The sequence below is a fragment of the Pan troglodytes genome, chromosome 11 (assembly GCF_028858775.2).
Source record: "Pan troglodytes isolate AG18354 chromosome 11, NHGRI_mPanTro3-v2.0_pri, whole genome shotgun sequence".
Lineage (NCBI taxonomy): Eukaryota > Metazoa > Chordata > Mammalia > Primates > Hominidae > Pan > Pan troglodytes.
This window is the reverse complement of record NC_072409.2, coordinates 98,562,483-98,579,358: the sequence shown is the minus strand read 5'-3', so window position 1 is coordinate 98,579,358 and position 16,876 is coordinate 98,562,483. Positions and strand designations below refer to the sequence as shown.

At 35.8% G+C, this 16,876-nt stretch overlaps 1 protein-coding gene across 11 annotated transcripts in view; it reads left to right on the top strand.

The window, feature by feature from the left end:
• The window catches only part of CNTLN (centlein), a 478,854-nt gene that overhangs the window by 309,571 nt on the left and 152,407 nt on the right, over positions 1 to 16,876 (top strand). For all 11 annotated transcript variants that reach the window (XM_063787952.1, XM_063787956.1, XM_009456357.3 and 8 more), the window contains 2 exons: positions 7,334 to 7,455; positions 8,834 to 8,953. In XM_063787952.1, the coding sequence (XP_063644022.1) occupies positions 7,334 to 7,455; positions 8,834 to 8,953 (242 nt within the window). The remainder of the gene's footprint in view (positions 1 to 7,333; positions 7,456 to 8,833; positions 8,954 to 16,876) is intronic.

The window sequence follows — 16,876 nt, the reverse complement described above, 5'->3', positions numbered from 1 at the left end:
ATTCTATAAATCTAGTGCTTTACACATGATTAGAATGCAGTACCCATGAAGCTCAGATTCTTTGTCATATAATATAGATTACTCTTAAGGAGAAAAATGTTCAGTTTAGATTATGTGTGTTCTAAAACAAAATAGGTTTATGGGTATAGTTAACAATAAGCTATAATTAATAATTTTAGCTTGCCTTAAGTTTAAACATTAAGTTTTAATTTATGTTTATTCATTCAGAGTTAAACCATTCTAAAACATGAAAATTATAATGTGTTTCTACCAAAAATAAAATGTCCAAATGACCTCAGCTAGCATTTAGCCTACTTGAAATTTATAAAGAACTTAGATAAACACCTAAGTTATTCTCTTATTCATTTGTTTCCTCAATAGCAATTACTGAGCATTGCAATTAGCTAAGCATCATACTAGTACTTGTCTAACAGGAGATTGTTAAATGAGTTGCTATCCTTCAAGACCCTTTCTCTAGTTAAGAAGGCAAGTAAGTAGTTAGACTCTTGTGTTAATTGTAAATGTGTGGTTAAGCACAGGATATTATGGGCATTTTTGAGGAGCAAGTCTATCATCTTCCTCCTTTTGCATAATTTTTTTTTTTTTCCCTTGAGACAGAGTCTTACTCTGTTGCCTAGGCTAGAGTGCAGTGACATGATCTCGGCTCACTGCACCCTCTGCCTCCCAGGTTCCAGCGATTCTTCTGTCTCAGCCCCCCGAGTAGCTGGGATTACAGGTGTGTGCCATCACTCCCGGCTAATTTTTGTGTTTTTAGCAGAGACGGAGTTTTACCATGTTGGCCAGGCTGATCTCAAACTCCCGACCTCAAATGATCCTCCTGCCTCAGCCTCCCAAAGTGCTGGGATTACAGGCGCGAGCCGCTGCTCCTGGCCCTTTTGCATAATTCTTGAAATTTGTTTCCTGGGTTCTCCAGAGAAACAGAGCCAATAGAACACACACACACACACACAGAACAATTATTTACTATATTTATATAATTCCTTATAGTAAATTAGATTTATATGAGATTTCCTGTAAGGAATTCGCTTACATGATAATGGAGGCTCAGAAGTATAAGATCTGCAGTCGTTCAGGGAATGCTACGCATCCATAAGAAAGAATGAAATCCTGTCCTTTGCAGCAACATGAGTGCAGCTGGAGGTCATTGTCCTATGTGAACTAATGTAGAAACAGAAAAGTAAATATCACATGTTCTCATTTATAAGTGGGGGCTAAACCTGAGTACACATGGACATAAAGATGGGAACAGTAGACACTAAAGAACTGCAAAAGGAAGGGAGCAAGGGCTATAAACCTTCTTATTGGGTACTGTGTTCACTATCTGGGTGATGGGATCAATAGAAGCCCAAACCTCAGCATCCTGCAATATACCCTTGTAACAAACCTGTACATGTGCTCCCTGAATCTAAAATTAAAAAAAAAAAAAAAAAAAAAAGATTTTCAATTGGCAAGCTAGAGAGCCAGGAGAGCTGATGGTATAGTTCCAGTTTGAGCCCAAAAACTATAGAACCAGGAAAGCTGATGGTGTAAGTTCAAGTTCAAGTCAGAAGGCAAGAGAAGACTAATGTCCCAGCTTGAAGGCAGGCAGAGAGAAGGGAATGTTTCTTACTCAGCTTTTATTCTATTGAGGCTTTCAACAGATTAAATGACATCCATCCATATTGGGGTTCATGCTTTTAGTTCAGCTTATTCTCATCTAGGAACCTTTGTTCAAACCTGAAGATTAGATAAAAAATTATTGGCTGGGCGCGGTGGCTCACGCCTGTAATCCCAGCACTTTGGGAGGCCAAGCCGGGTGGATCACGAGTTCAAGAGATCGAGACCATCATGGTTAACATGGTGAAACTCTGTCTCTACTAAAAATACAAAAATTAGCTGGGTGTGGTGGTGCGTGCCTCTAATCCCAGCTACTCAGGGGGCTGAGGCAGGAGAATTGCTTGAACCTAGAAGGCCTCTTGCAGTGAGTCGAGATCGTGCCACTGCACTCCAGCCTGGTGACAGAGTGAGACTCTGTTTCAAAAATTATTTATGTTTTTAATCAATTCAGAATTAGAATTGCAAAGATCTTTGAGGAAAAGGTCAGTTGATACATTTTTTCCTGTTTTCTATTTCCTAATGTTTCATTCATTCATACTTGTTCATACACAGAAAGAGCCTTGCCAGGCACTATGGCTCAGGCCTGTAATTGTAGCACTTTGGGAGGCTGAGGTGGGTGCATAACTTGAGGCCAGGAGTTCAAGACCAGCCTGGACAACATGGCAAAACCCTGTCTCTACTAAAAATAGACAAAAAAATGAGCTGGGTTTGGTGGTGCACACCTGTAATCCCAGCTACTCAGTAGGCTGAGGGATGAGAATCGCTTGAACCCAGGAGGCAGAGGTTGCAGCAAGCTGAGATCCTGCCACTACATTCCAGCGAGTCTGTCTCTAAAAAAAAAAGAAGTTAGAGCTTCTAGTTTAGCTAGTTTAATTACAAAATCCAAAGGAAGTACTTAGTAAATGTTTTATTGAATGATCTAATGAACTGATCTCATTCAGCACCTGCCTGTGGAATATTTTTGTGTGTATCCTGTAGGAAAATATATGAATTAGTGATATAAAATACATTTTTCAGGTCATACACTTGACTTGTTGTAAGATCTTTGGTGGTAATAGTTCCCAAATAAAGTACTATTATTTTGCCTTTGCTTACTATTTGTCAAAGTTTGGATCATAATCCAAACTACAGTTAACCTGTGTTTGTTAGAAGGTTATAAAGAAAGTATTTGGATATTTTGAAAAATATTTATTTTAAGATATCCAACTTTTGATGGATGACTTCAGCTGGCATGTATTCTGGCGCCATTAAAATGAAGAAATGTTTTTCTTTGAACTGTATCTATCTTATATTTACATTTTTATAAAACTTTACTCTCTATTGCTGAAGTAAGATAAAGGAACAATAGTCTCTAGGACTAATTTAATGCATGATTTACACTTTGACAGCAGCGTCCCCAAACATGAATCTTTGGATGAAACTGCATTTTAAAAGATTTTTTCTTATGAATTATGTCTATCAAATGATTTGCAAATAATATCTAGTTGAATTTTATTTTTAATAGTTTAGATTTTGATAATTTTATAAGACTTATGTAAACACTCTGCTGTTAGATATAATAAATTAAGCAAGTAAAATTAAAGCAGAAGGCTCATCTATAAAACCTTTTTTTAAAAAAATTATACTTTAAGTTCTGAGATACATGTGCAGAATGTGCAGGTTTATTACATAGGTATACATGTGCCATGGTAGTTTGCTGCACCCATCAACCTGTCACCTACATTAGGTATTTCTCTAAATGCTGGGTCAAATGGTATTTCTGGTTCTAGATCCTTGAGGAATCGCCACACTGTCTTCCACAATGGTTGAACTAATTTACACTCCTGCCAACAGTGTACAAGTGTTTCTGTTTCTCCACATCCTCTCTAGCATTTGTTGTTTCCTGACTTTTTAATGATCACCATTCTAACTGGCATGAGATGGTATCTCATTGTGGTTTTGATTTCCATAATGACCAGTGATGATGAGCTTTTTTTCATATTTGTTGGCTACATAAACGTATTCTTTTGAGAAGTGTCTGTTCATATCCTTCGCCCACTTTTTGACGGGGTTGTTTGTTTTTTTCTTGTAAATTTGTTTAAGTTCCTTGTAGATTCTAGATATTAGCCCTTTGTCAGATGGACAGATTGCAAAAATTTTTTCCCATTCTGTAGGTTGCCTGTTCACTCTGATGATAGTTTCTTTTGCTGTGCAAAAGCTCTTTAGTTGTATTAGATCCCGTTTGTCAATTTTGGCTTTTGTTGCCATTGCTTTTGGTGTTTTAGTCATAAAGTCTTTGCCCATGCCTGTGTCCTGAATGGTATTGCATAGGATAAAACCATTTTTTCTGTAATTAATACTTAGTGGAAAGAGCCACTTATTGAAATTACTATAGGAAAATCAAAATTATTTGGTAATATTGAACATTTTACACTAAAGCTTTGGGAATCAGAAGGGGCAGCATTCACTGCTTTTATTAATTAAAGTGCCTAGTACAGAGTCTGGCACATCATGAATGACATATGGAGCTCAGAAGATTTTTATTGATTCTTAGTCTTTAGTTTAATGGTGTAATATAGTTAGTTTCTGTGGACAATTAGGGAAAACACATGAATTCAATGACTAATGGTAGTTGAGGCAGTACTGAAAAATCCTTAATATAGTGTCAATACATATAAGAATCTCAGTTTGTTCCATGAATTTAACAGAGGATCATTGTGAAAGTAATTGAGAAAATTTGTACGTCCTATTCTATTTACTTTCACATCTTGGTCAATCTTTGAGGTTCTATTTACTCAGTTTCTGATGACTCTAACAAAAAACTTTAGTCATTCCCCAAACAGTTTATATATAATAATTTTTAAGAACGTCATTGTAAAATAAGAGTTTGAGGGAAGAACTTTGATTCAATGAAGAATAATTATAGAAAGCTATCATAGAAGTCTTTAACATAAGATACACATTTTAGTTTAAGTTTCTTTTGAAATTATGTTTTGACTTGAATCTCTTCCAATATAGTCTGTTAATTGCCTTCCTTCCTTCCTTCCTTCCTTTTCTTTCTTTTCATTCTTTTTCTTTCTTTTTTTTTTTGACAGAGTCTCTCTCTCTGTTGCCCAAGCTGGAGTACAGTGCAGTGGCGCCATCTTTGCTCACTGCAACCTCTGTCTCCTGGGTTCAAGCGATTCTCCTTCCTCAGCCTCCTGAGTAGCTGAGATTACAGGCACCTGCTATCACTCCTGGCTAATTTTTGTTTTTTTTTTTTTTAGAGATGGGGTTTCACTATATTGGCCAGTCCGGTCTCAAACTCCTGACCTCAAGTGATTTGTCTGGCTCGGCCTCCCAAAGTGCTGAGATTAGAGGCATGAACCACTGTGCCCAGCCTATTAATTTCTTAAAATTAAATTATTAATAAATTTCTAATATGTCTTGCTGAAATCACTAATATTGTTTTCTAGTTTTTAAGGAATCTCAATAAACATAATTAACTCATGTTCATATATGAGAAGGTACCAACATTATTAATTTTTAGTCTCCTGTTTTGCTAACTTAAATTATTTATTTCACATACTTAACATTAGAAAGCTTTTTGTTCAAAGACATTAAGTAGTATTTAGATTGTTTACCAAATTAATATGAAAAACTCAAGTTCAAGACTAAATTATTCTCTGTGTCTTAGAAGAAGAGATATAAATAGCTTCTATTTTGAAGATGGATAACCTGAGTTAACTGAATTTAAGTAACTAGATCAAAGTAAAATTTAGTTAACTTTGAGCAGCTAGATTTGAACTCTTATCAACACAACATCCTACGTGTAATAGACTCTTCATGTATGGTTCTTAAATTGAAATGAACAAAATTGAACTCAGTAACCTGAGTTTTTACTTTTACTTCATATATTAAACTATCCTACTTTAGCAAATTTGCATTATGTGTGATTTGTATATCTTCTAAAACTACTTAGGAAACATTTATTTTGAATGCCTTTGTCAACTGAATCCATTCTTCTGCTTTTTCATCAAGCACTTTCATTTCTGTACAGCATATAGAACACTTCTTGTTACAAACAAGACTCAAATACTTCTTAATAACTACTTAAGAGAACTATCCTAGTAGAAATATAGTGAAAGTAGAATGACAGACTACCCATACTGCTAAGACAGCTAGAATTGCAGTAAAATAATGCAGACTCTATAAAGTATTATCTCACTGTTTAGATGAGAGGTCAAGAAACAGTTACTTGGTTTCTAAAAGATAAGGGCATCACTGTTAACATGTGGGAAAAGGAGACTGAAAGAAGCTAACTTTTGCTTTGTGTCCTTAAAAGGGCTGGGGCCCCACCACCTAGGTTAACTTATTTCATCAAAATTTAAACCTCTTTTTTCTCTTCCGTATTTTGCAGGAAAAAACTTGAATTAATTTCAATGATGTTCTTAAGATAATGCCACTAACAGGAGCAAACTCCAAGAATGGAATTCAGATCTTTCTGATTACCATATGCCTACTCATATCACCTCACTATAATATTAGAGAGTATCTGTTGCCTCTACCACATAAGTATACAAGTTCATTCATACAGAAATATGAATAAGAGTTATTAAAATATTTGAAATTCTCATGAGGGAAGAAACTGGAGAAGTTACTTATTTTACTTTGAGAAACACAGTTTATAGTCATGTGCATATATCTTGTGAGGACTAAGAATTTGGTCTTTATAAATTCATTTTATGTATATCTAAAAGTGAAAATTGATCTCATGTGCTATATATTAGAAGTAGTTGACTGTGCCACACACGGTGGCTTATGCCTGTAATTCCAGCATTTTGGGAGGCTGAGGCATGAGGATCATTTGATACCAGGAGTTCGAGACCAGCCTCGGCAACAGAGTGAGACCCTGTCTCTACAAAAATAAAATAAAAAATTGGCTGGGTGTGATACTGCATGCCTGTAGTCCTAGCTACTTGGGAGGCTGACATGGGAATATTGCCTGAGCCCAGGAGTTTGAGACTGCAGTGAGCTTTGAACTCCAGCCTGGGCCACAGAGGGAAGCCCTGTTTCCAGAAAAATAAAAATAAATAAAAAAGAAGTAGTTGACTATAATTGTCTAACCTAGGTATTGACACAACAAAGTAATGTTTGGATGGCTTGTTTTATAACCTCTTTAAGAGTTGTAAGCCTAGCTTTCCCATTCCAGTTCTTCATGGTACAACCCCAGAAGGTTAAACTATGCTCCTTGTAACATAGGGTCCAATGTCATTTTCTTCCTTATGTGTAATCCTTGTGCCTTAGTAAATATTAATTATGAATTCATGTGCTAAATAATTGTTCTTACTCTGATTAATGTTCTTATACTAATTATATTTGCACTTTAATAAAATAATCATGGTTTATATATAGATAAAACCTTATGCTGAAAAAGAAAATAATTAAAAACATGTAAGATAGGTTTATGAATGTATACTAATTAACAACAGGGAAAGGAGTGAAACTATCTTAATGGTAAAATTTTGAAATTATGTGAGCAGCTTAAAAAATGCATTGACTGAGTTGAATTTATCAAGCAAATGTATTCTGTGACTAGAGAAATTCTTTTTTCTGCTTAAATACATATTACAGATTCATTCATGTTTACACACTATTTTCTTTCAAATTTCATATTTAGATGGGTAAACTTTTATTTGAAACATTATATTAATACTTTCTTCAAACTTATATATACTTGCTTTTTTGTGTTCTACAGAGCCAAGAAAATGATGAGCTAAGAGATGCCCATGAAAAACGCAAGGAACGGCTACAGATGTTACAGACCAACTACAGAGCAGTAAAAGAGCAATTAAAACAGTGGGAAGAAGGCAGTGGCATGTGAGTTACATAGCTCATAAACGCATTTCCCTAAATATTAAATGGAATGGAGTAGCATTATATAGGTGTCTTAATGGCTTTTGTTTGGTTTTAAAGAAATTATTTGGTAGTCAAATCTTTATTGTGAATTTTTAAATGGAGAATATAACAAATTAAAACAGAGGAATGTGTTGGTAATAACTATAGATTTTCCTCACATTTGCAGATATCATTAGCAGTCAATGATTATGAATTATTGTACACATTTTTAATATCAATGGAATAACTTAATAAAATTATGTAATTTAAAGCAAAAATGGTTAATATCCGTGTGATTGAAAAACTTGCTTTTAAATAAATAAAATACTGGTGTTAAAATGTTTATAATTCCAGAAGTATTTAAATTTTAATGGAAAGACTAGAGAAATATGAAATTCACATATATAGTTAACTATCTTAAAACTACTTCAACCTAGTATGCAGTTTGAAGATCTTTACTATCCATCAGTTTGTTCTCCAGCTTATGTGAATGAATTGGCGGTCTCAGTTCAATTGCTCTGAACAGGTGTTCAGATCTTGGGTAGTCGTAAGTGGCTCCCCTGTTAACTGTATCAACAGAGGGCAAAGGACTGAATGAGTACAGAAAATCTACTACCTTCTCATCTTTTGAGATGGATCCTTTAGGGCAATGTTGATAATACACATTGGTCTGTTCTGTAGAGAAATACTGTTTCTAAATTGGCTGGTACAGCACTTTTACAAAATAAAAATGAAGAATTTGTTTTATGTTCAGAAAATGAAAATGTAAAGGGCATTTGGCATCACTTGTAGATAATTGTCACATCTAATTTTTTTCTTTGATGAGTGGAAGTGTTTCGTATCACTTGTCAGTAAAGCAGTGATAAAGCAGTTTGTCCTAGATTTATCCTCTGTTCACCTAACTTTTAACTAATCATTAGAAGAGTGAAATCTACTTTCTGACATATTCACTGGTAATAGTTTTTTTAAAAGGTAAAGGCATCTATACGACATTCATCTTGGTTAGCAGCAAATTCCAGATGAGTTGGTTGCATATAGATTTTTTTGTATGCGGGGGGGACTGTTAAAATTCTACAGTGTCTGTTTTCATTACTGCTAGACTGAATGGGAGCAATAGACCTTAGAATATCATGGGTCTGCTTAAAAGTTTGCTTTCCACAGTAGCAGTTTAGCTTCAAAAAATTATGATAGAGGGTTTTGATTTCTAGATGCTTAGGTTTTAGGAAATTCATTCAATAAATGGTGAACTCGAGTTAGAAATTTGGTCAATAGATATTTTTAAATTTTAAGGAATGTATAAAATAATTTTTATTGCACTTCAGACATGTTAATTGAAAAAGCAACTTTGTTTTAAAAATAGGACTGAAATCAGGAAAATAAAGAGAGCAGATCCCCAACAACTTCGACAAGAAGATTCTGATGCTGTGTGGAATGAACTGGCATATTTCAAAAGGGAAAACCAGGAGCTAATGATTCAAAAGTGAGTTTCATTTTTAACAATATGGACTTAGATAAAATACTTGGGAGAAATTTTTTCATGGCTTAAAGGCTATTAAAGAAACACTTTATAAAATTTGAAATAATCTGATTTTTGCCAATAAAAGTAAAGAAAAAAGACTAGCTTTTAAAAATATATATGTATTATGCAATAACAAGTTGCACAGTTGCTAGCTCTAACAGAAACTGTATAATATGATCTAGGGATTGTGTTAATTAGTGTGGCTCTCATCTGTTGGAGGTGTCGCTCTTCATTAGCCTGTATTTTAGACGTTGCCGTGCTTCATTTTTGGAATGAGGTGGAGAGGGGATAACCTAGCCAGCCATCCTTGTTTGATCTCCTAGATACATACGCAATGCAGAATGCCTGAGCTCTCTTGGTTCCCTGCCCTGTCCTGCTAATCCCAGCTGAGCTCATTATGGTGTAGCCTTGCTGCTACTCTTGGAGCTGGAGCTGTCCAAGCTAATTACTGGTAGCAGCAGAACTGCCTGTTAAGGGTCTGGTGTGGATCTGCTAACATGGTCCTTGGTAGTGACCTGCAGAAGACACGAGGGAATTGCCTTCTTTCTTGCTGTGCACTGCCTGTCCTTTGGGCTTACTGCTGACTTTTCCACATAGGTGTTTTAGCTGCCCTAAGTATAAAACTTGTTGAAGGATACTCATATTTTAGAAAACATACAGTTGGTCGCTTGATCTTATAATTCACAGGCTATTATATTCAGCCTGGCAAAGAAAGAACATTTATTTATTTAATTTTAAGACTAAAAGGAGTTAGACCAATATAATTAACCTCTTCTGCTACTTAACTATTTCTTCATTTAGAGTTAATGCCTGACACTCAGGCATACAGTTTTTTAAAGCCTAGATGTCTTTCAGATTGCTAGAATATAGCCTCATTATGGCGTAATGTAATTAAATGTCACTGAATTTTCTTAGCTGTAAATGAGAAGCTTATTTTATATACTACATGATAACATGTATAACTTTTGTTTACAGCCTTTTCCATGTAATGATAAACTTTTGAGGAAATGACTAGACCATATGAGATTTAAATGTTGTATGCTCCCATTTACCACTTAAAGTGCAGTATACTCTATTAGTTCTAAATATTTGATGCTATAATGAAGGCTCTTATCTTGAAAACTATTTTATAGACTCATAGATTTGTCTCAGGCATTTCCTAATAATTTCAGTAGCTTTATTGAAATATAACTCACAAGTCATACAATTCACTTATATAACGTATATAATTCACTGGTATATTCAGAGCTGCACCGTCCATTATCACAATCTATTTTAGATTTACAGTTTTATCACCCCCCCTACTCTCCCCACCAAAGCCCATATGACTTTGTTGTCACTCCCCAGCCCTCCCATCCATCCTGCCCAGCCCTAGGAAACTACTAATCTTCCCGTGTTTACAGATTTGCCTATTCTAGACATTGCATATAAATGGCATCATTTAGTACGTGGTCCTAGACTACCTTCCTTCACTTAGCATAACATTTTCAAGGTTCATCCATGTTGTAAATGTATCAATGCTTTTATCTGATGCTCTTTAATGACCCTTCTGTCTCTAAAAAAGAAAGTAATTTTGAACAAAGTGAATTAGTTGAGAGACCTAATCTAACTATTCAAGAAAATTTAGGAAGGATTACCTATAAATGATTGATTTGGAGTTTATTTTATTTGTTAATGAAATAGAACTACAGAACAAGTAATGAGGCCTTTTTAAAATTAGAGAACTCAGAATCCTGATCTGTTCACTTAGCAATATTTGCACTTTACAAATAGCTCCTTGAATTAAATGCCGTGTCATTATTAAAGTGTGGAACTTTTCCCTGAAATATGTTAATATTCATTAATGTGATAGCAATTTGTGAAATAGTTATTTTTTAGATCAGTCTTAATTTGGTAACAGGTAATGAAAAAATTTTGAAAAGAATGCTAAAGAATGGAATAAACTTTAACGTAAGCTTTTTGGGGAGGGTTGCATTATTTTGTGAAACATTTATTCAGGTAACAAACCTGTTTGAGTGCTGTGTGATAGTCAGTCTGCGAGGTCAATGAAATGAAAATACCAGACAGACTTTCTACTCTCAGGGAACTTACATGGAAACATGTTTAGTATTAAACATTCTTAATGAAATGTGATGTTAAAAATAAATGTCAAAAATGTTAAAAACGAATGTCAAAAAGTGTCATGATAAAACAATAAGGCATTAAATATCAGTGCTATAGTCATTCAAGTTTGTTTTGAGGACAGAAATTTTTTAACATTGTATGTAGTATGTTGAATGTTTAATGTGCAATTTTATGAGTTATAACATATATATAAATTTGAGTAACTACCACCACAATCGGTATGCAAAATAGTTCTATCATCTCAAAAAATTTCCTCATCCTGCCCCTTTGTAGTCAAATCTTCCTACCGCCACTAATACCTGATTTGTTCTCCTTCCCTATAGCTTTGCCTTTTTCAGACTGTCATGTGCACAGAATCATGCAGGCTATTAACTTTCTGAGACTGGCTTCTTTCCGCATAACGTCTTTGAGATTCTTTTGGGTTGGTTAATCTAATATGTTCCTTTTTATTGCTAAATAATATTCCATTTTATGGATGGACCACCTTATCCATCTATTGAAGAACATTTGGGTTTTTTCTAGTTTTTTGCAATTATGAATACAGCTGCTATAGACAGGTTTTTGTGTGAACATAACTTTTATTTTTTAAGGGAAATGCCCAGGAGTTGCATTACATTCTGTAGATTGCCCTTTCATTCTCTTACCTGTGTCTTTTGAATGCCAAAAGTTTTTAATTTTTATGAAATCCAGTTTCAAACCATATCATTTTAAATTTTACATTGCTAGTGTATGGATATTTTGCATGCTGACATTTTAGCTTGCATTACTGATAGAGCTAAGTCTGCCATGTTATTATTTATTTTCTGTTTGTTTCCTCTGTTTCCCATTTAATTCCTTCATATGGGTTACTTAAGCTTTTTTTTAGAATTTCATTTTATTTTTTCTGTAGAGTTTTTGACTATATCTTTTTGAGTAGTTTTTTTTTTTAGTATTTGCTCTTGGTATTATATTATGCATACATACCTTATTACAGTCTACTAATATCAACATTTTATTACTTTAAGTGGAGTCTAGAAACCTTGTTTTCATTTACATACCTTTACCCTTCTCCATTATAATACAGTTATCTCAAATATTTTCTCTAATTACATTGATAACCTCATCACAAGACGTGATAGGTTTTGCTTCAACTGTCAAACATAATTATAAACCACAAAACATGGGTAGTCTTTTATGTTTACCCATAAGAGATAAATAATTTATGTATGGGTAAATATAATAAAGGTATTATTTATCCTTTCTACTGTCCTCATTGCTAGTCTTCCAAGTTTCTTCTTTTATAGTTTTCTTTCAGTTTGAAGAACTTCCTTTAGAATTATTAAAATAAGTTGGCTGGTAAGAAATTCTCTGTTTTCTTTTAAAATATCTGGATTTCTCCTTCATTATTTGTATTATTCTGTTTTCACAGTATAAAGAAATACATAAAACTGGATAATTTATAAAGGAAAGAGATTTAATTGACTCACAGTTCCACACAGCTGGGGAGGCCTCAGGAAACTTACAACCATGGTGGAAGGTGAAGGGGAAGCAAGGACCTTCTTCACATGGTGGCAGAGGAGATGAGTGAGAAGTGAAGGGGGAAGAGTCCCATATAAAACCATCAGATCTCACTAGCATGAGAACACACCAGCATGAGATCTCACTAGCATGAGAACGGCCCCCATGATCCAATCATGGGGAACACATGAGAACACACTAGCATGAGATCTCACTAGCATGAGAACTGCCCCCGTGATCCAGTCACCTCCCACTAGGTCTCTCCCTGAACACCTAGGGGATTATGGGGACTATGGGAATTACAATTCAAGATGAGATTTGGGTGGGGACACAGCTAGACCATATCACTACTGAATGGTATTTTCACCATATGTAGAATTATAACTTAGCAATTGTTTTTCTTGAGCACTTGAAAAATTTGCTACTTCCTTTTGGCCTCTATTGTTTCTGATGCAACATGCACTGTTGAATCTTTGTTCCACTATAGGTAATGCATCATTCTGTTTACTTGCTTTCAATCATTTTTCCTTTTCTTTACTCTTCAGAAGTTTGGTCATAACATGTCTTGGCATGGATTTGTTTGGGTTTATCCTATTTGGGTTTCTGTTTCTTGAATCCCTAGGTTTGTGACTTTTGTCAAATTTGGGAAATTTTTGTCATTATTTCTTTAAATCCTTTTTAAACCCTACGTTTCTTTTCCTTTGACAGTTCTAATCACATGAATGCTGGATCTTTTATGATTGTCCTACAGGTCACTGAGGGTCTCTTCAATTTATTTTTCAGACTTTCAACCTAATTTTGTCTCTGTTATTCAGATTTGGTAATTTCTATTGTGTCGTGTCTTCAAGTTTACTGATTGTCTCTTCTCTCATGAGCTCATGCAGCAAGTTTTTAATTTTGGCTATTGTAATTTTTAGTTCTAAAATTTCCATTGGGTTCTTCTTTATGTATAATTGTTTATTTGCTTAGAGTTTCTATTTAATTTATTTTAAGAGTGTTCTGGCCGGGCGCGGTGGCTCACGCCTGTAATCCCAGCACTTTGGGAGGCCGAGACGGGCGGATCACGAGGTCAGGAGATCGAGACCATCCTGGCTAACACGGTGAAACCCCGTCTCTACTAAAAATACAAAAAATTAGCCGGGCGTGATAGCGGGCGCCTGTAGTCCCAGCTACTCGGGAGGCTGAGGCAGGAGAATGGCGTGAACCCGGGAGGCGGAGCTTGCAGTGAGCCGAGATCGCGCCACTGCACTCCAGCCTGGGCGACAGAGCGAGACTCCGTCTCAAAAAAAAAAAAAAAAAAAAAAAAAAAAAAAAAAAAAAGAGTGAAAAAGAGTGTTCTTTAGTGGTTCACCGGAGCATTTTAATCATGGCTGGTTTAAAGTTCTTGTCAAGTAATTCTGACATGTGTTATATCATGGTGGTGGCATCCTTTGAATATAATTTCATCCTTTGATTGTAGATTTTCCTTGTACTTTGTGTGATGAATTATTTTTTAATTGTCTCCTGGACATGTGGACTACAGATGTTTCTCAACATACCTTGGGTTATGTCTGGATAAATCCATCATAAGTTGAAAATATCGTAGGTCAAAAATGTTGCTGGGGCACGGTGGCTCATGCCTGTAATCCCAGCACTTTGGGAGGCTTAGGCGGGCAGATCACTTGAGGTCAGGGGTTCGAGACCAGCCTGGACAACATGGTGAAACCCTGTCTCTACTAAAAATACAAAGATTATCCAGGCGTGGTGGCGCACGCCTGTAATCTCAGCTACTCAGGAGGCTGAGGCAGGAGAATCGCTTGAACCCAGGAGGTGGAGGTTGCAGTGAACCGAGATCATGCCATTGCACTCCAACCTGGGTCTGGGTGACAGAGTAAGACTCTTGTCTCAAAAAAAAAAAAAAGAAAAAGAAAAAGGAAAAGAAAAAGAAAATGCATTGAATACATGTAAACTACCAGACATCATAGCTTAGCCTAGACTACCTTAAAATGCTCAGAACACTTCCATTAGTTTACAGTTGGGCAAAACTATCTAACACAAAACCCATTTTATTTTATTTATATATATTTTTTGAGACAGAGTCTCGCTCTGTCACTCAGGCTGGAGTGCAGTGGTACCATCTTGGCTCACTGCAACCCCTGCCTCCCGGGTTCAAGGTATTCTTCTGCCTCAGCCTCCTGAGTAGCTGGGGCTATAGATGCTAGCCACCACTTCTGGCTATTTTTTGTATTTTTGTAGAAACGGGGTTTCACCATGTTGGTCAGTCTGATATCGAACTCCTGACCTCAAGTGATCTGTCTGCCTCCACCTCCCAAAGTGCTGGGATTGCAGGCATGAGCCACTGCGCCCACCAAAACCCATTTTATGATAACGCACCGAGTATGTCGTACGTCACTTATTGCCAGCCTGGGAAAAGATCAGAATTCAAAATTTGAAGTATGTTAAAATTGCGAAAGCTTTACACCATCATAAAGTTGAAAAATCGTTAAGGAGAAGCATTGTAAATCAGTGATTATGTGTATTATATTTTGAGACTGTGGATCTTATTTAAATGTTTTATTTTAGCAGGCCTCTGATGATATCATGCCTGAGGGAGAAGGTCACGTCAATACTACTAGAAAAAGATGGGAGACTTACTCCTCCCTTTTACCTCTTTTCCTCTGCTGATATTGCATTGAGAGAGTTTGAAGGGGTTCCTGCTTAGTGTTGGTGAAAGTGCAGGCTTCTCACTCTGCTTTCTTTCTTTCTTTCTTTTTTTTTTTTTTTTTTTGAGTCGGAGTCTTGCTCTGTCGCCCAGGCTGCAGTGCAGTGGAGTGATTTTGGCTCACTGCAGCCTCTGCCTCCTGGGTTCAAGTAAATCTCCTGCCTCAGCCTCCCTAGTAGCTGGGATTATAGGCATGCGTCACCACGCCCGGCAAATTTTTGTATTTTCTGTAGAGATGGGGTTTCACCATGTTGTCCAGACTGGTCTTGAGCTCTGATGTCAAGTAATCCACTTGCCTTGGCCTCCCAAAGTGCTGGGATTACAGGTGTGAGCCACCGTGGCTGGCCCTCACTCTGCTTTCATTGACGGAACATGGCTGCTTTTTGTTTTGTTTTTTCCCCCCCAGTTGATTATGGCTGGAGTAGGGTGGGCATGGTGAGCAGGGTTTTTGTTTTAGTGGTCCTCACCTTTCCTGGTCCTTTGGCTAGAGAGAGTAGGCTTTCCTTGAAGCATTTTTTGTTTCTGTTCATTGGCACTTGTAGGTGGTGAGTTTCTCTAGGAACTAGTTTGGGGTATGTAGGAGGAAAGAAGAAAACTCAAGGAACTCACCACTGTGAGTCACTTCTCTAATGTTGTTCCACTACTCCTGAGCTCCCTATTCTATCCTTCTTCTTTTCCCTACTTTTCAAAGTCTCATGTTTGTTTTATTATGTTCTGGGTTTTTATAATTAATTAGCAGGAGGAATAGAGATAAATACATCTACTCCTTGTTGGGAAACAGAAGTTTCAGCTTGTTTTTCTATGGGCCAGGCAGTCTTACTTTTGAGTCATTCATTAATATCTAGTTTCATACTCAGTCTTAACTGTTTAAGTAATAAGATGTACCCCTTTTTCTGCAGTAATAAGTTTCTTTTAAATGTAAGGTTAGAATCTACAAAAAAAGATATACTATTAATACTGCCTTTCAACTGAATTTAAATAGTACTTCCAAATCGAATTTTAAAAGTTAACTTTTAAAGACTTTTATAAAACATTGTATGACAAGTGTACATCAATTTACAAAATATAGTTAAAAATATAATGCTACCACTGACTGATTATAGAGTTTCTACCGTTGAGTATGGTCAGAAATATTAGTTGCTGCTATCGCATAGGAATCTGAGGACTTAAAAAACTTACATGGAATATAGTTCCTATAATATTTCATTTATATTTATAAGATATATCTATCATATCATAACTATATTTTAATAAAAAGGCCAAGAACTTAGTAATCTGTGAACTGATAAATTGGTTGGTTCCTTCAGTATTTAATGAGCATTCATGTGTTCATTTATTCATTCATTCAATATTTAAACAATATAATTCAGAGCCAGGCACTAACTAGGGGCTGAACATACAGTATAGTTTCAAGCTCTAGGAAGGCTTAATTTAAATAGGGGTATCTGCCATTTGCTAGTGAGGTGAAACCACTCTTTGGAAGCTAGATAGTAAGAGGCAAGCTTTCAGAAATGCCAGCAGGCTTAGTCAGCTTTCTCACTCAGTTGAAGTTGTTGCCTTAC